The sequence below is a fragment of the Corvus kubaryi genome, unplaced genomic scaffold (genome assembly GCF_017639235.1).
Source record: "Corvus kubaryi isolate FWS band 111438036 unplaced genomic scaffold, C.kubaryi_AGA036_p1.0 split1-37296, whole genome shotgun sequence".
Lineage (NCBI taxonomy): Eukaryota > Metazoa > Chordata > Aves > Passeriformes > Corvidae > Corvus > Corvus kubaryi.
The window spans coordinates 2,058,761-2,084,976 of NW_024582075.1; the positions used below are offsets into that span (position 1 = coordinate 2,058,761).

The 26,216-nt window shown below is 38.6% G+C and overlaps 1 protein-coding gene and 1 long non-coding RNA gene across 4 annotated transcripts in view; one reads left to right on the top strand and one right to left on the bottom strand.

The window, feature by feature from the left end:
• SRFBP1 (serum response factor binding protein 1) overlaps positions 1-5,281 on the bottom strand; it is a 71,145-nt gene extending 65,864 nt beyond the window's left edge. Inside the window, exon 1 of one of the 2 annotated variants that reach the window (XM_042013245.1) lies at positions 5,159-5,281. In XM_042013245.1, coding sequence (XP_041869179.1) covers positions 5,159-5,188 — 30 coding nt within the window. In that variant the 5' untranslated portion in view covers positions 5,189-5,281. The remainder of the gene's footprint in view (positions 1-5,158) is intronic. The other variant, XM_042013244.1, reaches the window with a different exon arrangement.
• Positions 5,282-5,358: 77 nt separating this feature from the next.
• Positions 5,359-24,429, top strand: LOC121657402. 2 transcript variants are annotated; one of them, XR_006013610.1, is made up of 3 exons: positions 5,359-5,628; positions 21,020-22,918; positions 23,156-24,429. It is a non-coding gene; the product is annotated as an uncharacterized LOC121657402 (long non-coding RNA). The 2 variants fall into 2 exon arrangements; XR_006013609.1 differs by having other exon boundaries at positions 21,020-24,429.
• The last annotated feature ends 1,787 nt before the right edge of the window (positions 24,430-26,216 follow it).

The window sequence follows — 26,216 nt, forward strand, 5'->3', positions numbered from 1 at the left end:
ACCAAGACAACTCAGTCTTTATATAAGAATCTCCGAATATACGTTTACTTCTGTTTGACCTGTGATAAAAGAGACAAGATTACAGAGAATTATATATAGTTGAGTAATTAATTCAGCTATAACTCAAGACTCCAGTTTCAGACTTCCAGAGACTGTACGTCAGTCCTTCTTCATAAGGTCACTCCCCATGGCTTTTTCTCTGATTTTTTTCATTATCAGCCACGCTACTCATACTCAACTTTGCCATACACCAATCTAAATTCTTAATTCACATGTCCAGACTGCTTTCTAAATGTGCTATTCACCTAAACTGCTGCCCAGCTAAATCAGAGGACAGGATATCAGCCCTGAATCTAAAGAGTAGAAGAGCTAAGTGTTGCCACATAGAGTATCACAATACAAACTGTTGTACCAAAACACTATGAATGGAATTAATCACCTTGAGCTTCATTACTAAGCTCCCTACATAACAATTTTAATTCTGGACTTTGCTTGGCGGACTGAAAAATATGTGTGCACACACATCATTCTCAGGATATGGTTTTATCTTAACTCTACCTTTTAGGAAAGAAAAAAGAACAATTCTATCTTGGATGACAAGCATTGTGCAGACACCAGCTTTTACTATCTAAAACTCATAGCTTTGTAAATACCGAGAAAAATTATTTTGTCTGTATGAAATTAATTACTACAAATTTAAGAGAAAAATTCACCTGATACCAAAGTTTCCATATCCAATCAAGTTTGAGAAATTTGATTCACGTCCCACAGACAGAAATGACTTTCAACTCTATGAATTTGCTTTACATAATACAATACCTTACTAATATTCAACTTCAGCCATTACGGCATTCATGTAGGTATACATTAGAACACTTATTTTTAAAACAATTTATACAGACTTCATTTGCATTAGCTTAATGAGCTTTCTGCAGTGTAGCTCCTTGAGGTACCGGCAAACAGAGTATCATTCAAAGGAAAAAAAATAAAAAGAAGGGTAGGAAGAAAAATGTATTTGTTGCAATAATACAGTATTGATGGCAGATTATGACAGTAAAACCAGAACAACATAATTTAAGAAACAGAGGTTCTGAAAAAAACCCCTAGATATCTGTAGCTTCTGTTTCATACTATTGTATACTGCTGATCAACAAGGACAATTTTTCACATTAAATATGAGCTATCTCCCTTTAAACCTGCCCTTCTCTATGGCAGTTGATGATTATGTGCTGCCATCTAGCAAATGTTTCCAGAAAAGTTTAACTTTGGAAGCTATTCTGTGGCAAGACACCTGAAATTTCTTAGAAAGCTTTTCAAAATAGGAAACTTATTCAAGACAGCAACGAGTTTTTAAAATGATTCCTTCAGTCTGTATGCTTGTAAGAGTAAGCACAATAGGAGAATACAATTAGGCTTAATACAGACAACTCCTTCAAAAGTAAGATCATATGCAGTGAATATGGAATTGCAAAACTGAAATTTTCATTCTACGACTTATGCTTTCCTTTGCATCAAAGAATGCAGCGAATAGAAAATGGTAATACTGCATTTTCTTCTTTCCCAAAAACTCTAGTCTTCACTGTTTCACTTAGTTCCAACTTTTTATGGTTTTTACTTCCTCTGCACCCACCCAGTTCTCCCTTGGGCAGTAGTCAAAATGCAGCAATCCCATACAGTAATAAGATGCCTGAATTACGAGAGAATTGTAATTTCTTAACCCTTTTCAACCTCAGTTTTTCAGTCACACTGAAACTGTACCATGCTACTTACTAGCAGCAAGATGGCTTTCTAAAATTATTCGACCTTGCTGACTGTGGGTACTGCCAAGACCTTGCTTTTTTTCTGTTATTATCTAGGTATATATTCAGTTAAAGAAAGAGGAAGAAAATTTTTATATGCTTTTGGCACAAGTCCTACTTGTTAACATGGAAATAATGTGACACTTTGAAGCATTTACATTGCTATAAACAACTTTCCATGAGAAGAAAGATTAATGAAATGTCTAAATTAATTATTTGTGAATGAATTATTATGACTGGTCTCATATTATTTTCTGTCTTATTTCACCTCACCACAACAGTTGCAATTTCCTCTTTTCATGCTGGATCCTTAACACTGTACACTTACATCAAATGTCTCATTCATACAGTCACCTCAACAGTACAATATTTTTATTCTTTGTTCCTTATTAGATCAGAAGAGTTGGGACAATATTGCTCCATGGAGGTACTATTCTTTAAGCAAATTATAATTAAAAAATAAACAAAGCCCAACAACTTTTGAGGACTCTACTCCTTTCCAATTTCTCCAAAATTAGCCAGTGAGTTCAAAAGCTCTGAAAAAGCAGACAGACATCACAGTCCACTGTTTTTTTTTTTTAAATAATTTTTTTAATAATAGTAATCATCATCGTCACCACTCAATCATCATGCAATTAAATGTCATCTAGTTTCAAAGCACATATACACTTCATGTAGTAGATACTACAGTACAAGTAAGTTTTTTTGACACTTGTAAGTATTTGTTAGCTACTAATATGAAACATAAACCAGTAAGCAATTAAAAAAAAGGCCAATTAACATTAAGAAAAGTGCCAGTTTATACCACTGAGAAACACTGGTCTTAAGACTATTTGCTCTTCCTATAAATGAAATACGAATTGGTAAAAAATTTTTGAAATCTTATCATCCTAGAATTTCTTAAGATTCCACCATTCAGCAGGACATGGTATTTTATGTTCATTAACAGCAGAAGTCTTTCTTCGCTAGAATTAAAACCTGAAATATGTAACGTAAGCATAACACAGCAGAATTTCATAGAACAATTTAGGTTGAAAGGGGCTTTAAAGATCACATGGTTCCAACCCTGCTGCAATGGGCAGGGACACCTCCCACTAGACCAAGCTGCTCAGAGTGCATCCAACTTCGCCCTTAAACGCCTCTAGAGACAGGGCAGCCACATATTCACAGGCCAACATACACTAGTGCCTCACCACCCTCACAGCATAGAACCTCTCCCTAATATCTAATCTAAATCTACTCTATTTCAATTTAAAGCCATTCCCTCTCGTACTATCTCAACATGCCTTCAAGAAAAGTCTCTCTCCAGCCTTCTTGTAGACCTCCTTCAGATACTGGACTCCTGTAAATCCAGCAAAGATAAACAAGTTTATAAGCTATATAAGTGTCAAAAGGTTGTCTCTGCAACAAATATCATACCTACAGTATAAAGCCTAATGGGGAAAAAAATCTGCATGATCCCTAGTACTGTCTGATTGCAAAAAGCTGAAGGTGCACAGTATAGAGCTGCTCTGTCATTTGCTTTCCCTTTGCAAGTTGCAACAATACACAAGGAAAGTTTATTTAACAGATTGCATTTTCAAAAATTATTCCTTTAAACATGGTCCTAAATAAAATTCCTCCATCTTGTCTAGTAGAGGAAGATACGACTTTTACTCTTAAGATACCTTCTTAAAAGGGCATCTCTGGAACAAATACACAGAAGGTATTGCTACAGAGATAGGAAATATCCAGGTATTGGTAAATAACTTATCTCTCTTTTTATGACTAATCACCACGGTAATTAATACAGCTCTGACACATACAAAAGGGCACCTGCATAGAAACGGAAAACACTTTTTAATCTATTCATGCTAGATCTCTACTCTAAGTCAGACTGATCTTCTGTCCCTCCGGAAGAGATGGCATCCAGGATTTTTCTCTGTCCTACCTTACATCTCAGATGGACCTATTATTACAGAGTGTCTACTTTCTGTAGAAACTCTGGTGAAAGCTACCTCCTCCAGAACTTACTTTCAGTTCCCTCTCAGGAGAAGGTTATGTTTGAAGTATAAGATGAAATGACATTCCCACTGTCCTTACTGAAATTTTCCAATGTTTTGTATAGAAACTCATTGTACTCTTTTTCTGAAGAACACCTCAGTCAACTAATGCTTCTGTTTTCATCCCTTGTTATATTAGCATCTTTGTGGCGAAAGACTATGAAACAAACTTGCATCAATCAGAAAAAAGTCCATGCTACAACAATGAATGAAATACCCTCTTCTTTCTTTGGTGATTTATAGGTGTATTTCAGTGTCAAATCACTCATTTCTGACCTTACCTTTGTTGACAGCAAGAACCAATAACTACTGAGTAAATATCTCTATTTTATGTACTATCAAACTTTTTCCCTGATGAAGAGGCTACATTTCACTAAATTCTTGACCAGGAAATCAACTCGGAAATCAACCCCTCTCCAAGTTACTACGTGCCTAAAACAAAGTAATTTTTGTTCTGCTGATAACAAATTGTAACCAAGCTGTTAATTATGAAGGAATTCTGGAAGAGTACAGTGCCAAGTGCAGGTGCTCATACCACATATGCTCAGCAGAACTGCCAGCTATTCTAAACTGTTGGTGCAACACCTAAAAAGAGATTGTGTTAGTTGTGTCAGGCTTATTGTGGCACAATGATTTGCAAATGTGTAACCAAAACCCATCACAAGTGAAACACTCATAACCGAATTCAACCGAACCAAAATGTAAAGAGGAAAAACATATTCTGAAATAAATATGAAACACCAAACTTCTTGCAGAACAGGAAGAAGTTAGCTGTAACCCAGTAATTTTTCATTTTCAGTCCCTCCCTCTCCAAGAAAATAAGGCAACACCATATCTTTGCCATCAGAAGGCAGGCAGCTGGGGCTTTGGTGGGTCCGCCAGAATCAGCTGCAAAACTTCAGTGTGAACACAAACACAGCAAGACAGGCGTGATGAAATGACACTCATGGGCAGGACGTCGCACGGAGGCACACGTGTCGAAATCGCACGGCATTCCCCTAGAAGTAGCTTAACTTCACAAGACGGACGTTTGTTTTCATCACAGTTGAGCGCCAGCACGATGGGATGCGCTTCCCCACGCCGAGGGAGGGCGGCAGCCACCTGGGGCCACATGGGGCCCTCCCTACCGCTCCAGGCGGCCACGTCGGCTGCGGGGAGGGTCGGCCCCGAGCCGGCTCGCTCGCAGGGCGATCCGCCGCCGCTGACCGCCGCGCCGGCCCTTCCCCCGGCCGCCGCGGGGCCTTCCCCGGCGCGAGTCCCCCCGGCCCGTCCCCGCGGCCCGCTCCCGCCGGCGCCCCGAGGCCGCGGGTGTCTCACCTCGTTGTTGAGGTTCAGCACGGGAGCCATGGCGCCGGCGCCTCCGCAAAGCCCCGCAGGCCGCGCCGTGCCCGGGCCGCTCCGAGCGCTCCCCACGCCGCCGCAGGAACCGAAACCGCGCGCAGGCGCCGCGGGGCCGCTCCCGCCCCGGCCCCGGCCCCGCCCCCGCCCCGCCCGCAGCTCCCGTTCGAAACGGGGTCGAAGGGCTTTGGTTGGGTTGTTTTTTCTGGTGTTCGCGGGTGATGAGCGGCGTGGGCAGGAGGCGGATCCCGAGCCCGGCCTACCCGAGGCGTTTGGGACCATTCCTAAAGAGCTCGCCTCGCATGAGGTGAAAGCTGAGCCCTCGCAGCGCGGCGTTTGCTCTGCGCTGCTGCGCGGATGGCATCGCTGGCTGGCTGGCTGAATCCAAAGCCTCGGGAGATGTACGCTTGTAAATCCTTAAACTGAAGTGGCCTCTGCCCCCACGACTGGTTTGTAATCTTAGAAATATTTTGGGGTTCTTGCTTCCCCTCTCTTGCCCCCCCTTTTTGCTGCTGAGTGGAACTCATTACAGGAGTAAATTGTGACCACTGCCGTTTCTCTGGGCTTTGCTCTGTCCCCACCCTGACAAAACAGCCTCCATTTCCAAAGTGGTTTACAGTTTCCAGGTTGGGTTTTTCATTTGAGCAGAAGGAAGATTTGGAGTTGTGTAGAAACTGTACCTCCTGAAGCTTTGGTTGTGTGACATTTTATATACATCATTAATTTTAAATGTCTGTAGTGAAATGTGGCTGAGCACGTGTTCTGGCTTTCGCGATGTCTCAGTCTGAAAAGTTTGGCAAAGTTTCATCAGAACTTTCCTCGTGATTGCCAGTTTATTGGGCTAGAAGAACTTCTTGATATACATTGCTACAAATATTCTTCTATTGAAACAAAACTTCTGGAAAATCCATGCTTAAATGTAAGCAAATCTTAGTATGTCTAGAGAATGAATCAGTTTTTATTTCATATTGCTGTTTATCTGTTGCAGTATTAAAAAGAACTGAGGTCATATTTGAAAATATTTGGGGAAATTGTTTTAAACAAACCCAGTTTTGTTTATACGGAAAAAAAGTTTCAGGAAATTCTTTGGACATTTACCAGCAATTAGCTGGCCCCTGGATGGCACTCTTGTGCCTAGGATTCTGCTTTGAAGTCTAAATATTTAAACAAATACAACTGTTGTCAGCTGTCTCTGCAATGCATTTTATCTGCAGGATCTAGCATTTGGATCTTGTTATATTTTAATGTTTAATTTCTAACTGGTGCTCAGGCATCTCCTGTGAGTGAACTCCAGCAAAATCACCTTTGACTGAACTTTTTATCAAGTCTTACATGGAAGTGAGGTTAAGCCAGACTAGTCCTTCAACGTATTACTTTTGAGTTCCATTTAGGATGTTTCTGAAAGCGGTGCTGGATGTTCAGTAGCAGTCTAGGTTTCATTTGGATCAGTAAAAAGCCAACTGAAAATACTTTGAGCTCATCCCTTCATCTTGTAGTAAAGGAATTTTGTTCCAACAGGAGCTGATTTTCATTTAAAGCATTTGCTGAGAGTGCTTTGACTCTCACTGCAGATGTGGGGTGTTTACCACAGCTGCTGCTTCATAAAAATTCTGACTTGGACAGTTATATCCAGTTTACTGAAATTCAGCCAACCGTCATGGAGTGATCTTTTCTTTGGAGTGATCTTTTCTGTGTAGTACCACCAAGGTCAGGCAGCTATAGTGTTCTGCATGAGAAGGAGCTGAATTTGACTATATCTGAGTATAGATTAGTCTTGGATGTGATACGCATAATGCCGTCAATGTACTTTTAAGAATTACTGGATATAATCTCACATCTAGATCGGATTTGTTTGCACTGAGTGTAAAACTGGATTGCAGAAACTCCAGAAGGAAAGATCTTCCAAGGAAAATAAAGTGCTTCTTCCTTTTGTCTTGATATTTCATGCAAAACTAATCCCTCGATATGCCAGTCTTAAATTCCATTGTGCATCTTAGCAAAGAGAAAGACAAAAGCAGGACCAGGGAGCCAGCTGCGGTTCTGTGAATCCAACCAGTGCCGGCCTGGTCTCACATCAATTAGAGTTGTTCCCTGTCTGTGTAGCCTATTGGGTAATAACTTCAATTTGCCTTTCCATTTCGTCTGAATACTGAATTAACTTGCTTTGAAAGTTTCTTCTAGGCCCTGATGACATACTTCTGGCCCTTTTTCATCCAACAATTTTGTTTTCTTCTCACTTAGTCATTGCTGAAAATAAGTGAGTTTATTTCTTTCTCCCTTTTTAAACCTCACTGACCTTCCAGAGTTAAGAATCTTTATGCCTCACAACTTCTTTGTTGGCCCTTTGTCATACTATATTTTGACTTAAATTCGTTCTGAGTCAAGATTTTCTTGTCAGCTTGTCACAGTCAGGATGCTCTGAGGCATTGCCCCATGTAACACATTCGTACTTTGGTGTTTTGTTCTGATGTTTCTTCCTGTCATGTCAGTATTTAACTCCAATATTTTGGCACTTATTCTCAGTGTTGGAATGCATTTTTCTGAACCATTTTCTCTCCTTTGAGAACGGCTGTGTGTGTATTCATGTTGCAGGGCAGCACGTATTTATGGGCCTCGAAGATGGTGAAGGGCCTAGAGGTGGAAAGCCATATGAGGTCACTGGGTCTGTTCAGCCTGAAGAAGAGGATAAGGGAGGCCTCACTGCAGTTACAACTTCCTCATGAGGAGAAGTGCAGGGGCAGACACTGATCTCTTTTGTCTGGTGACAGTGACAGGACCCAAGGGAATGGCCTGAAGTTGTGTCAGAGGAGGTTTAGGTCAGATATCAGGACAAGGTTCTTCACCCAGAGGATGCTTGGGCACTGAACAGGCTCCCCAGGGAAGCCTGACAGAGCTCAGGAAGGGTTTGGACAATGCTCTAAGGCATGTGGTGTGATTCTTGGGGTGTCCTGTGCAAGGCAAGAGTTGGACTTCAGTGATGGGTCCCTTCCAGCTCAGGATATTCTACAATTCTATGATTCTATTTGTAGGACATAAGATGTTGCAGAACAATACAGGGGAGTTGAAATGGAAAACTATTTAAAGAAAGAGGGGGTTATGGCTGGGTCCTATTTCTCTCCCTTTATCTTGGCACGCTCCAGGTTCATGTGATGTGGTAGCAGCTGTGTAGACCATCTTGTAGCTACAACTGGCCTTGATCCCAGAGGCCATGCATAAAAGTTGTATTTTTGGAGTACTTACTGAAATATGTGATTATTGCAGACTGACTCTTGCGTTCATATGCTCAGTACAGATGTAATGAAATATGTACCAAGTTTGTTTTGTATTGGAAATGACAAGAAGTAAATTGTAGAAATTTCAATTAATCTTTCATGTTTTGTGAATCAAATTTAAACTTTAAGAAGCTTTACAGAAAGAAGTGCCAGTAATGTTAGCTAGACACTGAGGACCACAAAACCAGAAGGTTTTCTGCAACTTGTAGTTTCCTGCAGCTTGTGCTTTGACTTTTGCCAGAGGAGTTTCTTTATACTGATACCAAGACATCTCTTCTGGGCTTGCTCCCTTTCTTTTTGTCTTGACAATTTAAAGCTGTGGATGGTCTAAAATGAGTTACCTCCCCTTAGTTTCAACCAATCCCTTTCCACTAATAAGGAACAAAACCTAGTAGATATAACTGAAAAAATAACAGTTTACTAACATGCAAAACAGCAACAGGCAAAAAAAAAACCCCAAAAAACAATCACTTAACACAAAATCACTAAATCTCAGGAACCCCACAGGAACATGGAGACACCCAAAATGGTGGGGGGGTACCGCCCCCTCCCAAGACAGCAGCCCCCACTGCCAACTATGTGTAGGGAGACAAAGGGAAGGTGGTGTCCGCCTCTGCCACAGGATATGAATTCTTATTTACATAGGAAAAGTATTGAAAAAATATATAGTAAAAAATTCTTTCATGGTCTATAAACATGTTCTATGAAGACTTTCGACTATTAAGACAGAATAGAAAAGTTTGCTCTTATTATTGCAATTATTTTCCGTATTGCTTTCTTCACTTTTGAGTCTTCATACACACATACCTGTGTTACTGTCCTTATGTACTCATTAGAACACATGCTTTGGTGAAACTCACTATATTTACATCATAAGTGATCATATCCCTGTTATTAAGAAAGCAGAATTAACATTGAGATTCCTTCGTACTTAAAATTCATTCAACATTCAGCAACACATTGGGAATTTAAATTTTTTTAAAAATTTTAAATTTAATTATTATTTTAATGTATATGAAAACAGAGCTTGGAAAGAAGATTTTGTGGTGAACTCCAGCCTGAGATATTAAATGTGTAAAGCACATTGTTTTCTTCTGCAACCCATCATAAACACATCACTGAATAATTCCTATATCCTACATTTTCCTTTTTTACGAAGCAGTTCCAGTAGTTCAGCTGACTATTTCAATTGCTTGTTGTGTGAGGCCGAAATTTTCCCTTATTACACACAGGTAAAATGTTAAGTAAAAAATGGGGTCCTAAAGTCTGCTAGATTCCTTAAGTATTATTATAAATTTTAAAACTATATATAATTTCCAATAAAATGTTGTGGGTAACCCAAAACATTCCATATCCAAAAATTGTTAAGACCTGGTTGGTGAGTTTGGAGTAGAAAAAAACACTTCTATGTTTCAGTCCACAGATGACCGCAGAAAAGACTACTCAAAGGTAAGATTCAGGGGGAGAAAAAAGAGCAAGCTCTCTCTGATCCCTTGCAGGAGGAACACTTGAAAATAAACTGCAGAAGCACTCTGAAGAGATCCCATGAGCAAAAAATGGATGGTGGTTCTTTGGCATGGCTCTCAAACAACAGATGTGCCGGGAAAGATGAGAATGAAGTGGGTCTGACTCATTCACAGAGAGAGGTTGTTGGAATTCTCAGTAAAAAATGCACAGGGAATGCACACCTGTGGTGTCTACAGTTAGAGCTACACAGGATGAGTCTGCATACCCAGTCCCTGAAGAGGAATTTGGAAGTGGGTGATGGAGCTTAGAAATAGATGGGACAGGGGTCTATGGGATAGTACTGGAGTGACTGATGGGATTAATGGAGCGGATTGCTGTCTGTATTGCAAAGAAAAAGCTGCAGAAAGGAGTGGGAAAGAAAGGGATGAATTGTAGTATGAAATTTTAAGTGAGTGGGATCAGGAATAGCATGGAATCTTTACTATGAATAGAGAGGTGTGAACAGACAAGTAGAGGAGAAACTTCTTGGCTAATATGGAAGAGAATTTCTCATCTGTAGAATAGTTTTAGTTACTTATGTGAAAATATAAAACAAAACATCATCGTTTAATTGTACTCTGACAATTCAGAAATTATTTTGTCCCAGAATTTCAATTTGGTAAGCATAAATTTTATGTGTAGAAAAGTCTGAAGGCAAAGTTTGTCACACCCTATGTTAGGCTTTTAAACAGGATGTTTAATCAAGCAGGAGTCAAATCAGGATTATTTGTTACTTCCATTCCCTTCAGAGGGCAACACAGGGATAATTCCAGAGAGCACTTAAGTTTATCTATGATCTTGTTGCTGAGGGTAACAGAAGTCTAGGGTGATCAGATTCTTAACCTAAATGCCTCAATTAAAAATTAGTTAGGCAGGATGAATCTTGGCATTGATGTCAAATTGCAGTTGTGAACAAAAACTCAGAAATACGGAGAGAGAAACTGGAAGTTACTGTCTGCCTAAGTCTGAAATCATAAACAGATGTGATTTACTCCAGATGCAACAAAGTGATCCTTGAGTGCTCCCTTCAGTAATTAAAAGCCTTTGAGTCAGTGTCATCTTTCATCAGGTTCATGTACAAAAGCAGCCGAGGAATTGGAGTCTTGTAGTGTATTCCAGTGGGCACCTGACTGATCAAGATTTCTCTCTGTTTCCTTTCCCCTTTGGAACTGATCTAGGAGTTAAGTCTAAAGCTGAGCAGAATTCAGGTAGGATTCCTCCCTCAGGAGTCCAGTCAAAGGAACTCATCAAACTCCACAGATCAGAAAGTGATCTGTGAAGCTTCCTGACTTCTAAAGCAAAGCTTTAGTTTGGTAAATTAAATGATTAAAGTACAAAGAGTACTACTTTGGAAATTGCATACTTGGACAATACTGTTATGTGGTGATTAATGAAAATCATGTTTCAGTGTTGATACTAATAATGTTGATATATGAGAAAGATAAAAGACATACAAGAACAAATTTTAACAATGTAAGTTCTCTGAATTTTTCAGTCTACTAGTTAACAGTTACTTCTACCAGAATGTGCAAAGGATTGTGGCATTTTAACTTGAGTTTTTTTAAAGGCATTGTTTCTTCATATCATAGTCTCAAAGTAAACTAAATTTTTTCTAGAAAAAAAAAAACACTTTTTTTCCCAATGAAAATCAGCAAATGTAAACAAAAGTTTGGAATGCACTGTAAGTTTTCTTAAAGTAATTAGTTGTACACAACAGTTCTTGGAACACTCAAATTTTCTGTCACTGGTCTTTTGACTTTAAAGAAACAGCTGCTGTCACTTAGGTTATGAGCATAATCACAGAACAAATGGAAGTTCTAAGAAGTTTGGGTATCTAAAAACATGAGTAAATGTTGCAATATTAGGTGCATATTGAATTTGATATCACATATATATTTCATAAGCTGCCCTTACATGTCTTCACCAGACCATCTGTTATATCTTTGAATAGGAAAGTACATTACTGGTCAATTTCAGGATACATATAATATAAGAGATGGATTGTAGCAGCTTGAGAGCAGAAAGTTCTACTTGCAAGCATGTGAGTCCAATTAATGGATATTTCTTTGTAGTATCAAGTTTTCAAGCATAACTGCATCATTTCTTTCATCAAAATGAGCAAAAGGTTAAAACAATTTTGGATAATTTCTCTTCAATATGTGGTTTATGAAACAGGCTGATTTTTATTTTACACAATTTATAGGAACAAAACCTGGGAGACTTTATACTTTAAAGTTGGACAATGTTTTTTGGTTCTTTTTCGTGTGTGTGTGTGTGTGTGTGTGTGTGTGTGCTCCTGGCTTAGAACTAGTTTACAATTAGTCTTAGAAATCTAATGTTAATACCTAAACACAATTTTATGATGTAACTTTGAGAGTAAGAGTCTGTGGTGAAAATTCTGACTAATGAATCTGTAGCTCCAGCAGCATTAGCAGAATCATGTTTCAAGGTTTTTAAAAGTGGAGTTGAAAAATACAGATGAAAATTTAATAAGTCTTTTTAATTTACAAGGTTGTTGAACCACTACAACCAGTAACAAGTGTTTCATTTAAAAGCACTCCATGTCCTTGCAAAAGAGTACATTATGTGATATACCCAGAGTTTATGTAACATGGGATCCTTTGGCAAAGATTAAACATACTGAGCTTTCAAGCCACAGAATGATGGAGAAAATCTGGTGTCTTTCCAATGTCAAAGCTGTTGTTGAATGTTTGCTGTGAAACCACTAAACACAAGATAATTTCCTGAATTCTAAAAACTTGGGGCTGACATGGTGGAAAGCAACTTTGCAGGAAAGCACCTTGGTGTCCTGGTGGGCACTAGTTGACCATGAGCCAGCAATGCACCCTCATAGCAAAGAAGGCCAGAGGTCTCCTGGATTACATTAGGAAAGGCAATGCCTGCCAGTAGGTTGAGGGTAGTGTTCCCTCCTCTCTATCACATGTGAGACACATCTGCAGCTGTTAGTCCATTTCTAGGCTTCCCAGTGCAAGAAAAACATGAACATCCTGGATCAAGTCAAGTCAAGGACCGCATCATCAAGGAGCAGGCAAGAGAGCTGGGACTGCTCAGCCTTGAGAAAGCTCAGGGGGACCTTACCAATGAATATAACTGTGTGGTGGGTGTAGCGGTGCCTACTTGATAGGACAAGAGGCAGTGGGGTGCAAACTGATAATAATATCAAAACCCAGTGTATAAGTAAGTTTTTAGTGTTTATTGTCCTACATTGAAACAGGTAAGTGATGGGAAGAAGCGTATGCAGTTCCTAACTGATCAGTATTTATATCTCAATTCTTTGGTGTTTTTTTGAGCAACTTTGTCATATCTTGAGGGAACACATCAATGGTATATCTTATTTTGGTCAGAGGAACACTGCTAGAGTAATGAAAATATGTTAGTCAACAGACTTGAATGATTTTTGAACAAAAGAGAATGCACTCCTTCTTCTGGGTGTCTTTTCCTTTTTTCTGATGTGGTTTTTTATGAAGGTGGCCTTCCTTTTCTGTAGCAAGTGAGGAATATACTAGAACATGTAAGACTCAAGGATGTTGTTACTGCATAAAAATATTAAGCACCTGCCATGGTTTTCTTCACACACTCCAGATTAGGCCTGGCTTTTCAGTCCACTGAAGACTATTCTGAATAGAGATTCTACCTGGTGATTGTCAGGGACTTCCCTGTAGGAGCTTGGGGTGGGTTGGACGGTCAGGACGGACGGAGACGAGAGATCTCTGAAGTCAGATCTTGGAACATGCGGTTTATTGCAAAGGGCGTGGGTACAGGGGCACTGCTTAGAGCTGCCAGACTCAGCTCTGAGCAGGCCCAGGAGAGCAAGAGAGTAAAAGTAAGAGCAAGTAGGTAAGAGTGGAGTAAGCGAAGAGGAGGTAAGTAAGAGAGTAAGCGGGTCAGGGAGTAAGTAGAGTGGATTCTGAAGTCCTGGTTACAATACAATAAATCATCTCTGTACTGAATATTCTAATTGTCACTAACCAATCTAATACAAGATACAAATCCTATAGCATTTACATACAGCCTATAAGAGTTCTTATATTACCATAGAGTGTTACATCTTAACTTCTAAAAACTACTCTTTGGACCCCTTCTGCTGAGCTAGTAGGGTCTGCTCTGACCTTTGGACCTGCCTGCAAGCAGAGGGTATTGTTCAATCAAGAGGGGATTACCTTCAGTCGGCCATACCATTGTTTTCCAGTTGTTCAGTAACTAAGACTTGGTATCTCAAAGGTGGCCTTCATTTTGATGTTGCTTATAGTTTTCATATTCCCAAAATCTTTTGTCAGGCAATCATATTTATAAGGCTTTCCTGTTTCATCTTCCCCAACATCTCTCCCGTTCTGATGAACAACTAAGATATTAGACACAGTCCTACTCGTCATTTTTTGCACACACTGAAGTATACAAGGTACTGCTACTAAAACTATAATTATTACTACTAGAATAATCAAGCCTATTTTACAGAGTTCCCTTAGCCAAGGTGCAAAGCTCCAACCATCAAACAAACTGTCTAGCCAAGACGGGTCAGCTGTTGTAATTTGGTTAGCCAGGTCCCTTAGGTTTTGTAGCTGTTTGTGAATGGAAACAGAATGATCGGATAAGTTCATACAGCATAATCCTTCAAAATCTTCATAGCCATGCCCATGTGCTAATAAAAGATAATCAATGGCAGCTCTATTTTGTAAAGTGGCATGGCTGACACTCCCCGATTTTTTTCTTCCTGTCTCTTTTTCAAATTGCCTAAATTACATACATACGGTCTTGTTTCTGACTTGGTCTAATTTCCATTTCTGAAATAAAAGCCTTTCTATGATGCCATAAACTGTGAAACAGAATATGAAAGTAATCACATCTGTTGGCTTGGATTTTTTTCATTTTTCTTGCATTTCATTAAATTTTCTAATGAGCACTCCAGCAATTTTATTAACCTCTTTATTTTAATTTATCATAACTGTAGGAAGAATATTCTAATTTCTTCTTTGCTTTTTTTCTTGATTTTTTTAAGCATTGGCAAATTTGTTAAGCTTGCTAATAAAATATTAGGGGGAGTTTTTTTTCCACTGCTTTGGTATTTGTGTGTGTGTGCATATGTGTGTTGTGGATCTGTGTCTTTGCTTTGATACTGCATGAGAGAATAAATAGAAAATTCTTTTGCACTACTGAGAAAAATTTAGAGGAATTAATTCACAAGGCCTCCATAAGACTACTGCAGCAGCCTCTCCACAGTGTAGTTACTGCAGACATGGCTCTTCACAGATTTTGTTTCTTTTGAAGCAAATAGAGTAGGAGAGGAGCTAAGTGAATTACCTGGCTTTTCTGTTGCATCTGTTGCAACAGAAAACTCTCAGTAGCATTGACAATAGTGTCAGGCAGTCTTTCAGTCACAATATTTCTGGGTTTTATTAGTTTTCTATGGGGATGACTGGCTTGATATAGTAAGTAAATTTGCATATGAGTTCTTCTGAAAATAGTCACCAGAAGTAAATATCCAGAAGTGGGAGGCAGTGGGGTGATTACCACTCTGAATGACTAGCAGTTATTTTAGGAAGAAATGCCTGTACATAGAGAACAAGTTCTCTGCCACTGAATGTACAAAATCTCTACAACCCTTAGTAGTATCTTGATCAATATCTGGTTGTAGTTCTTCGAATCATAGCATCATGTCTAGAAAATAACAAATATATTCATGATGTTCCAATCAGAATGAAGCATGTGTAAAGTGCAATTTCCAAGTGAATATATGAATTAGAACTTCTGTGAAATGATTCTCATCATTTAATTTCTTGATGTCCAATGATGAATACCCACGTCTGGGAAAATTTCACAGAGGAAAACTGTCATAAAATACATGTTAAGAAGGTCTTTTAAGACTGCTCAGGCTTGGTTTGCTCAAAATTCTTGCTCGAATTTCTATCAAGCAAGGAAATAAATTTGTTTTATGCTTTAACTTTATGGCCTATCTACTGCAGTAGCAACATTTTAGCCACTGGTGTCCAAGGGAAAGGTTATGTCAGTCCTTCTGATTTCTCATTCATTTTGTTGATAGGTGAAAGACCTGACTCTGCATGACATTTGTGCAGTGCCAAGTTTTGGAAGGCAGATAGAAAGTTGATAGCTCAGCCTCCATATGACTTCTCTGCATAACTTCTGGGGGTTAATTAATGCTAATGGCTTCTGATTGTACTCCTCACCCTGGCATGGGCGCTCCTTGGGAAAGAAGCAAGGTCAGGATAGTTCTTACCCACTGAATTGTTCTCTGCAGTTGGTAGCAGCAGGCTATTAGGATGCTTTAATTTATTTGAAGGTCAAGAAAGCCAATTGCAGGGCTGCTGGATGTTCCAAACTGATACAAACTCCTTGCTGAGCATAGCTCAACTGGGAACCAGAAAATCTAGGCTGTAATCATATTGGAAATCTGCAGTGCAAAAGCACTTTTGTGCTTAGGCTTCACACATAAAAAGTTTGGCTTCAGCTCATGTAAATAATTCATCTGCTTAGTCATATCTTTTTTATACAAGTTAAATTCAAGTATCTCATTAAAGCTGGAAAATAAAGATTACTCTAGAGTCGGGCTGAGTGGTTTGGGATGGGCACAGGGTTAGTCTCGTTGTAATGATCTGACCAATGGGGATTTTTCTACTACCATGAGGAGATACTTCTTTCAGAGATGATGAGGTTTTTTTATGATGCCATTAAAGTGAAAAATTGGTGAAAAAGACCAGAAACCAATTTCCACACTGCTTTTTGAATGTTTATATAGTCATTAACGTAATACATGGACATCCCTGAACTGTGCAAGTACAACAAGAGGAATGAGGACATTCACCTTGCACACATAGCCTGAAAAGCACTATGTGTATAATTTATTTTTGTGCCCTGGTGTCAAACTAGAAACCTGAAGGAAAAGAGTTCAATATTAGATGGTTGTAATTTAAGATAATGGTTAATTACACCAATTTTTTCACTTACTGCTTAAACCAGCTTTCCTATTGTGTAGAACAACACTTGGAAGAACATCTAGACTAGAAAAATCTTGCTACACCTTTCTTTGTATTATTGTCTGAGAGTTTGTGGAAAAGTAATCAATAAATTATGACTTCCTTATTTAAAGAAGTTGCTCTACAGACTTTGTTTAGCTATATTGGTTTTGTAACAGATGTGTTACAAAATTTCTTCCATGTGTGATGCTTTGGCTTGTTCTGTTATTGACTCATAAGATGGGTGCTCTACCTGAGAACCGTGATTTGGGTTGTGTATGGTACTTTATGCTTGTAATATTGTAATTTCTAAGGGAAAAATTATCATTTTCTGATTTTCTAAAAATTTCGATATTTTCAGCAGCTTTCTTTCTGCATCCTGAATATTAGAGAAAGACTATATGTTCTTGATACACAAGAAGGTATCTCATCAGGTGCTTAATTAGTGTTAATCACGTTAATATGACAGTCATTTGAATATTTTCATCAACTCTCGTATAGCAACTTAATTTTAAATTTGGCAATGCGTTAGGAATTAAAGATTCTCTTGGTTGGTTCTCATAGATCTTGTGCATGAACTTCTAATGTCTTCTATGAATTGCTTTACATACTGAAGTTAAACAGATTTGCTGCAAGTATAGCAAGGTCAAGAGTTCAGGTTTTGGTATTCTCTGTGTTACATATAGAAATAGCTGTTCTGGTGTCTATGGTAAAGGATAAAGTAGAAATAGACCCAACCATTGGATTTTGAGTAAATCATACAATCTCTTCTCCCTTTATTTCTGAATTCCAGCTTCTATTCCTCTGTTTTCCTTCTCTGAAATGAGTAAGTTTAACCCAATGGGGTTTGGGTTTTTCAATAGCTCTGAGTTGGCTACTACTGGACTTTTAAACAAATACTTTAATAAAATTTGTTCATCCCCACAGCAGATCATTTAGACCCTCTATAACTAAACCTCTTTCATTGTTAGGCTTGTCAGTTCACTGGGAAGAAGTGTTATGTGCATTTTGAACACCTACAGTGAATTGAGGAATGACTGTACTGGCAGAAGAAGTCAGTACTTCTGATAGTCTGAAAGATGAAAAAAAGCATAAGTCTTGCAAAATTTTAGTTTATCTGGCTTGTAGAAAGCCTATGTGAACTTCAGGATGATGCACGTAAGTGAGGAAATCGTACAGTTTGTTGGCTGTTATAACTAGGAGGTTCAAAACCCTAGTAACCACTAACATTCATTTACGTGGATGTTCAGGTGCATTTTGTAGCATAGTTTTAGGTATATGTTAATCAAATTGATTTTCAGTCTGCTTAAGTCAGGAGAGAGAAAATAGTTTATAGAAATTTTAGTGTAATACTGACCAAATTCTACCCATTTTCTGAATACAAGTCCATGCAAGTGCTTGCTGAATTATGGTGAGCAGGTTTTAAGTAATTTGTCTGATGTGTGTACTTCCACATAATAGCCTGTGAATATAGTTAGCCACATAAAACAGGCGGTGGGATGCACCACATATATTGGAACAGGAAGTGTTTTCTTTCTCTAAGAAAGAGTGAAAATGTAAAGGTCATGTTTGTACCTTTATGTCAGGCAATTACTAATTAAGGTGGATATGAAAGAAGTTCAGCTTTTAATGTCACCAAGCAATGCCTTCAGACATCACTCAAGAGTCAGATCTGATCATGTAATTTCAGTTATTTTTAAAAATTTTACCCACTAATAAATAAACAGCCTATCTTCTACTGTCATAATCTGGAAGCACCATTGGGAAGAACGTGTTCAGTGACTGAAGAAATTTTTAGGTGTTCATAAGCATGTGTGTCCTATCTTTTGTTCTGTTGATACCAAAGTTCTTTTATTTAAAAGAACGAAAAGTAAGGCTACTATTGGAGTTGTTAAAGGACTTTTTACTGCTAAAAGGGACAGATTTCTTAAAAGTTCACACTATTTTTTCTGGAAGTTCACACCATTTAATGGAAATTGTTTTCAGTCTTGACAGCAGGGGCAAGGTGCAGCAGTGTTCACATAGAGAGATCTTTTTCATGATTAGGAAACTCTTAGCACATGTTTATCATTAGCTGATTTTGCTGCCCTGGAGTTTTCTCTCTTAACTCTGTTAATATCTGAGACCCAGAAAACAGATAAGTAAGTTAAAAATCTATGAATAATTTTTTGAAATTTAAATTCAGTCACAAGATTCTTGGTATTATTGGAAGTTATGAGAAACTGGCCAGGAGATTTTACTTTGGTTAGAAGGAAATACTCTCTATAGTGTATTACAAGCTTAACATCTTGTATTACAAGTTCTCCCATAATTTAGGCTCTGGTTTATTTAGAATATATATTATTTACGTATTATATAGATAATATAATAGCACAGGTATAAAATGCATGTATGCTTACAAGGTAATGCTTAGATATGATCTTGACTTTAAGGATGTATTTCAAAGTTTTTATGAACAACAAGGACTTAGTTGTAAAACACCTTTGTTGCAGAATACCTTGGAGCTTTGTATGTCAGTAGAAAACAGTTTTGCACATACATCCTTAAATACTATTCTTTCCTTTTATTTAAGGAGTGCACCAAGGTTTGCTGAAAGGTTACTTTGTTATTCACCTTCTTATAAGAAAAAATAAATTGCAGTTAGAAATTCATGGTTTTCTGAAATATGTAAAATCAATCCTTACATCTACAGCCTCTGTTACTCAGTTTTAGATGTGAAGACCAGCTCATGTCTATAATCTCTAATTCTCAACAGAGCAGGAAATGTGAGGAGCAGAATAGTACTAACAATAATATGACTACTGATTCATTCCTGCTTGATACCAGGGTGGTTACTTCAGGAGCTCTCTGTAGGGGACCTGTCATTACTAATGGTTGTTGCCAGTGTGGTTTGTGGCAGTAGCTGAAAGCAGAATTGCAACTTCAAATTTCAGCAGCTGAAGTTAGAGGGTAGTGTTGCTCAAAGACCTCTTCAGTACTGCATGAAAGGTGGAAAAACTCCAGATTACAATATTTGAAGTAGTGAGATACAGACTTTAATACAGCTCAGCCAATACAAGAAATACATGAATGCGTATATGAAGCAGTCAGATATATAGTCGGATACTGCTCAACCAAGGTAAGAAATATGTTTCTTCAGTTGTTCCTTTTCACTTCTTTACAAGGAACACCCAAGCAGTTATGAGACTGAGGTGGCAATCTCTTTAGGAAAGTACAACTGGGCAAAATATCCTTGAAAACACCTTAGATAGCATAACAACCACCCACAACCATCTCAGTACAACATATTATTATATACACCTCTTGCAAGGGAAGAAGATGAAGGAGCAACAATTCCATAAGGCATGTTCTCTTCTCAAACTGATATATCATATGGAGCAGGAAGAGAGAAAATCTGTCTTCCCATACGTGCTCTGAGGTCCTCACTGGAGACATTTTTGTGTACATCTGTATGCAGGAGTGGTATATGAATATCCTTACTTACGTCAGTCTACATTGCAACTTTTGAAATATAATAGAACTTTCAGTTAAGTCTTCATGGTCATAACTGAATTTATATTATGGCATTACACTTACTCTACAGGTACTAACCCTATGCTGGAAACTAACTCTCATTTCAGTAATGTTTAATTTCAGAATAATTTTTTGTCTAATAACTTAAAAAATCATATTACCAAGCTCTGTATTTTTAGATTAGATCTCAGTTATGTAAATCATAAATTAATTAGTTCATTAGTTTCCATCACTGTACTGATATATGTGTTGTTATAATATATTCTTTTTATGTTCCTGGGGTATTCAGGGTACTGAAGCAAATGGCTGTTGGGGCACTGAGTATTGTTTCAACACTTGTTCCCAACATCTGTTTCTCATTTGAACTTTCTGTACTCCTTTATTTTCGTGCCCTGTCTGGGCCTCTGTGAAACAGAGCTGCCGAAAGGGAAAATAAAGAAAAAAGAAGTTTCTGGTCCCTTGAAACTCTGGTCAGGCAGCAGTGTTCTGCAATATTTTCTTTTTACACCACCAGACATGCAAAACGTGTGCTGTCTCCTATTCTACATTTTTTCTTGCAGGAAAAACTCTAGCCAACTTTATGACAGAAGAAAAGAAGCAAAAAAGGCTGATACATGATTCCCAGGTTCCAGAGGATGTTTTAGACATTGTGGTCTGCAAACAGATCTACCAGTCTGTTGATCTGGACTAAGTCATCCTTCACAGGAAAATAATTTACCAGGACTCAGTGGGCAGCAATCCTTTTGAGAGCGCTTACCTCGAAGAGCCAAGATATTCCAAAGACTTGTGTCGTGAATGTGTGTTTTAGGGTTGCTTAAAGAATCACTGGCAAAGGTATTGGCAAAAGCAGGGTTAGTGTAAAAGCAAAAGCATTACGAAGTTCGTTGCTAAGGTTCACCCTACTACTTACTAGATGGTTAAAGCACACAGAGAAAAAACAAAGAAAAATCTAAACCCCTTCAATCTACGACCAAAATCAATCCAAATATTACCTGTGAGAAGGCTTGCGGGCTGAGGGAGGGGGGGAGGGAGGAGGAAAAGAAAGGGTAGGAAAGGATAAGGATCAAAAGAAAAAAGGAATAAAGAAGGACTTGCTGTTGACTCACAAGGTGTGGAGTAGACCCTCTTGCTAAATGGAGCCTAGGAAATTTTTGGCATAAAGGTTTAACAGCACTTAAACTTAACAGCACTTAATGTATAGCTTAAGTTAATTGAACAAAGGATTCATACAGAATTTACTATAGCACCACAGTAACTCACAGGCCTAACTTACTTACAAATCTAAAATACTAAGAATCCAGGAGAGTAACATTCACAGCACATTTGATATGGCATGTTAACTCTAGCATGCATGCAGACCTCAAGGATGTTTAAGAGATACACTTCTGAAAAAATTCCCATTCAGTTCAGGGAAGTACTCGCGTCAGATGCGTTTGCATCTTCTCAGTGGGTGAAGGGGTGAGTCTGGAGGACAGGGCGTATCACCAGCATTGCTGTTTGGTGATCCTCTGAGTACAGCAGACCTGAGAGTTCGCTGGCTCTGAGAGGCCCCACTCACAGGCAAGAAGCTTCTGTAGTCCAGCAGAGCTCCAAGGCTCTCACTTTGGACCATGGTTTATAGGGTTAAAACAGAGTGAGCTTTGGTCATAATAACTTTTTCATCCTGGCTGCAATCCTAGTAGGTAACTTTCTTCAAAAAGTATTATTCCCCTTGGGCTGTTTTTCAGGCATGAAAAATAAATTTCCACCGTTTGTTAAAAACCAGGAGACAGCACTAGTTCCTGGGACCAGTGTTTCCAATAAGCTCAAGAAAAGCTGAGCCCAGGTGCTTTTCGTCAAGGCTGAAGCCTAATGAGCATTTCTCAGATCATAGTTTGGCCTGAGTGGGGCAGGGGAGGTATCACCACAAGTTTTCAGGACATGGCACTCTGCTTGAGCTGGTCCAGGTTTCACTGGACAAGAACTAGCAGTACTACCCAAATCCCACTTCAACAGGTGTCCAGTGGAGACATTTTAAGAACACATTAAGGAGGTTTAGTGGAACTGACATGTCTCTAGACTTTCTTTCTTTATTTTTTAAAGTAGACAAATATTTTCAGAAAATTCATTTAAATATAAATGGGCTGTAAGAATAAAATTGTATAGGATATTTTTCTAAAAGATGGAACGTTTTTCTTAGAATTCTGAGAAACTGAAATTTGTCTAGAGCACATTGGCAATGACTCATGGGATGCAGCAAAAAGGGACTCTGACACAAACTTCTCTGCCACTAAATGCATTTAGGTGACAGCAAAGTTGGTGCATTTGCAGCACGGTGCAATGCTGAGGGTGAAAGCTGCTAGGAGTCAAAACACTATGCACAAAGTATGGTAAAGGGAGATTGGTGGAGGCTGAAATCTGTTTTGTCCCCACAGAAGTTCAGCTAGATACTGCTTTGAGAGTCAGCTCTCAGTTTTCGGGTAGGTTTTTGTTGTTGTTGTTGTGTTGTTTTTGTTGGGTTTCGTTGGTTGGTTGGTTGGTTGGGGGGTTTTTTGGGTTTGGTTGTTGGGTTATTTTTGGTTTGGTGGTTTTGGGCTTTTTTTGGTCAGTTAGTGTATGATGACATTTCAGTGTTCCAATAGTTGACAAGGGAAGAAAAGACTGTTTCTTACCCACTATACACTGCCTTTGCCTCAATGGTCTTTTTTGCCTTCCAGTTCCTTCTATGGTGAATTCAAATTTTTCAATCATGTAGCACCAGCCAGGTCAAAGAGAGAAGTTCATTTTGCATCGTGGGAAATGGTATTTGGAGAGCCTTGGCTGAAATGGATGCCTGACATAGAATTTCCATAATGCATTATAGGACCTGGGAAATGCTAGTTAATATTTTTTTATGTCAAAAGGACCTTTCCTTTTTGGTGCATTATAAGATATATGAGTCAGATAGACCAACAATTAAATGTTTAATTTTGACTTTACGTATGAAAAACAGGTTTCCTGTGGAAAATTCACAATGAGCTTTAGTATTAATATTAGTTAAGCAACTGTTTATTCACTAAACATGTAGAACTGTGCTAGCTCTAGTAAATTTTTAAAAAAAAATTGAATCCAAGAGCCTTCAGGAAGACAAATATTTCAGTAGAAACTGGTGATCAAGCATCAGTTATGTTCTTTCTAGTTGAAATTCATAAGGAACTTATTTGTAAAGACTAGATACGACTTCTGTCATAGATATGTTTATATTAAGAGCATTGTGAGGAGTTACACTGAATGGAAAAGAGTTTCCCATGTCAACCATAAACATACAAAAACCAATGAATCACAGACTTTCCTCTCCCCCCTGCTCACAGTCCTTACATACAGGATCCAGTTGTTCCAAATTTTGTTCTTGAAGCATTTGTAGACATTACTTCCTTAACAATTACTTAGTCTAAAAATGTTTATAACTAGAAACTTATGTTTTCAGGCAATAAACCAGTTCTGAGCTGTTATTCAGTCAGTTCCATAGATGATATCTCCCTAGTTTCATTCTCAACTGTGGATCGATTTATACACCTTCACGTACTTTGTTGTCACAATTCTGTCTTGCAAGCAAGACAATACTCCCTTGTGTAGAGATATGCCAGTTGTATGTTAAAAGTCATCTGCATAGTTTAAAAACAATAGCAGACAAGGATAAAGGATTTTAGTAGTCAATAATCCTATGTTACTTCTGTAAAACAGAGAAAATGCTGTGGATAGCAGGTAGGGCCTTCTCAATTTCTGCTCACAGAAGCAGAGAACTTAGGTGATACTTCAAAAAATTGTTAAAAATAGAAGCCCAGACTTAAATGCTTGACATGAACCAGGAAGGAAAAGTGGTCATACTGACAGATGTCATAGTTCTTACAGTCTGCTCCATGTGAAAGAATAATGTTGTGTATTTCATTGTCTGATGACAAACACTTCATTGCTCTTCACAGCACTGAAGAATAAAGCACCACAAATACTTTTTGAGGCTGCTAGGTAGTTATTATCATCATTGTTTTCAGATGCAAAAAAATCCCAAGTTTATTAACGGTCTAAGACAGAGCTAGGAAAAGAACTCAAAATTCTTGAATTCCAGTCCTTTGAGTTAACGAGATGACCTTTTCAAGACCTTATCTCCTGTTTCTGGTGTTTTATTAGTACACAGCTGAAGAAAGAAAAGGGTTGGTTTGGTATAGTTCATTACTTCAGACTTTTCCTGTTAAGTCTGAATCTCCTGAAGGTAATGTGTGGGCTGACGTGTTTATCCTGTGTTACTGAATGAACATCAGGAGAAAAACACTGGTGGAAGAAATAGTAAAGACTTTTAAAAAGAACTTGCTTCAAAAATTCTGGTTTCAGTAGCTCTTGTGAACCAAAGTAACAGTGTGATCAAAGTCTGTGAGTTACTACACCACAGATTCTAAGCAAGCAGCATGTGTAATTGAGCCTCCTGTTATGTGTCCAGGAAATTCCTTTCTCAGTGCTGTAAGTGTAATGTTACAAGACTTTGCATCTGGAAATTCCGAATTTTATTACTACTTAATGAAGACTAAGTATTTTTTATTACTGCTTAATGAAGACTGAGTATTTTCACAGACCCCATCATCAGTTCTGCTCAGGCTGTTGTATGACAGCTTTCCACATGGAATCATAGAATGGGCTTGGGTTGGAAGAGACCTTAAAGACAATCTAGTTCCAACCCCCCTGCTGCTATGGGCAGAGACACCTTCAACTAGATCAATGTAGTAGTTTGAAAACAAATCAGTGGGAGGCATCAAGTCAGAGTAACAATTTAATAGGGAAATTTAAAAAACATGAAGGCAGAAAACACTGGTTTAAACTGACAGAGTCAGGACACAACCTGACACCCTGTTAGCCAGGATGGTGGTAGCAGTCCAGTAAGATGGTGGCTGCAGTCCTCCTTGTGAGAAAAGAGACAACTCTTAGTTAAATAAAAAATTAGAATAATTTATTGAAAACAGAAAAATTGAAAAATTACAGAAATTAGAGAAGTATAAAAATTTGGGATCCTATGGCTCGATAGATGGTATGCCCCAGGAGCGCAGAGATCTGAGATCTTCTGGCTGAGACAGCACTGGACCTCAGACAGAGAAAAGGACTTGCAGTGCTGGGCTGACTTTTAGCTGGTCCAAAAGTCAGGGGAAAAAAAAATTATTAAAGGCTCCTTAATAGGAGTAAGGCTTTTAATGCCCAGCACTGATAACCACCACAGCTAGCCTGCAGAAAACTGCCCCCTCTTGGAGAGCTGCCTCATTATTTTATAGTGCCTTTGCTCCGCCCCAGTCCGCCCACAGCCCGCCTGCAGCCCGCCTACAGCCCACCCCTTTGGTTTAAAGTGATTGGTGCTTTCCCTTTGACAGATCATCTCCGTCTACCAATAGCTCGTCGTTGTCAGAGGGGTGGTATCAGTTGAAATAAGGGTGGTAACATGCCCCCATTAAATTCAGGTTGCCATGGAGCTTGCCTGCAGGGTAAGGGCTATGGGGCTAAAAATAGCTGCTGGCTGTTAGAAACTGGGGTTTTGGAGTTAGTCCTTGGACTAAAGTGCAAAGTAAAAACCCTTAAAAAAATATTAAAATACATCTAATGCATCTTAAAACACTTGTAAAAGTAGACAATGAACATAGGAAAGATAACTCTTATGGTGTACAGGTGGTTTAAAGTTTGAAAAGGGAGCATAAGTTAGGGATTTTTAACTGGGGAATTTTTAACTGGGAATGGTGCAAATAAACTACTTTGAACAATTGA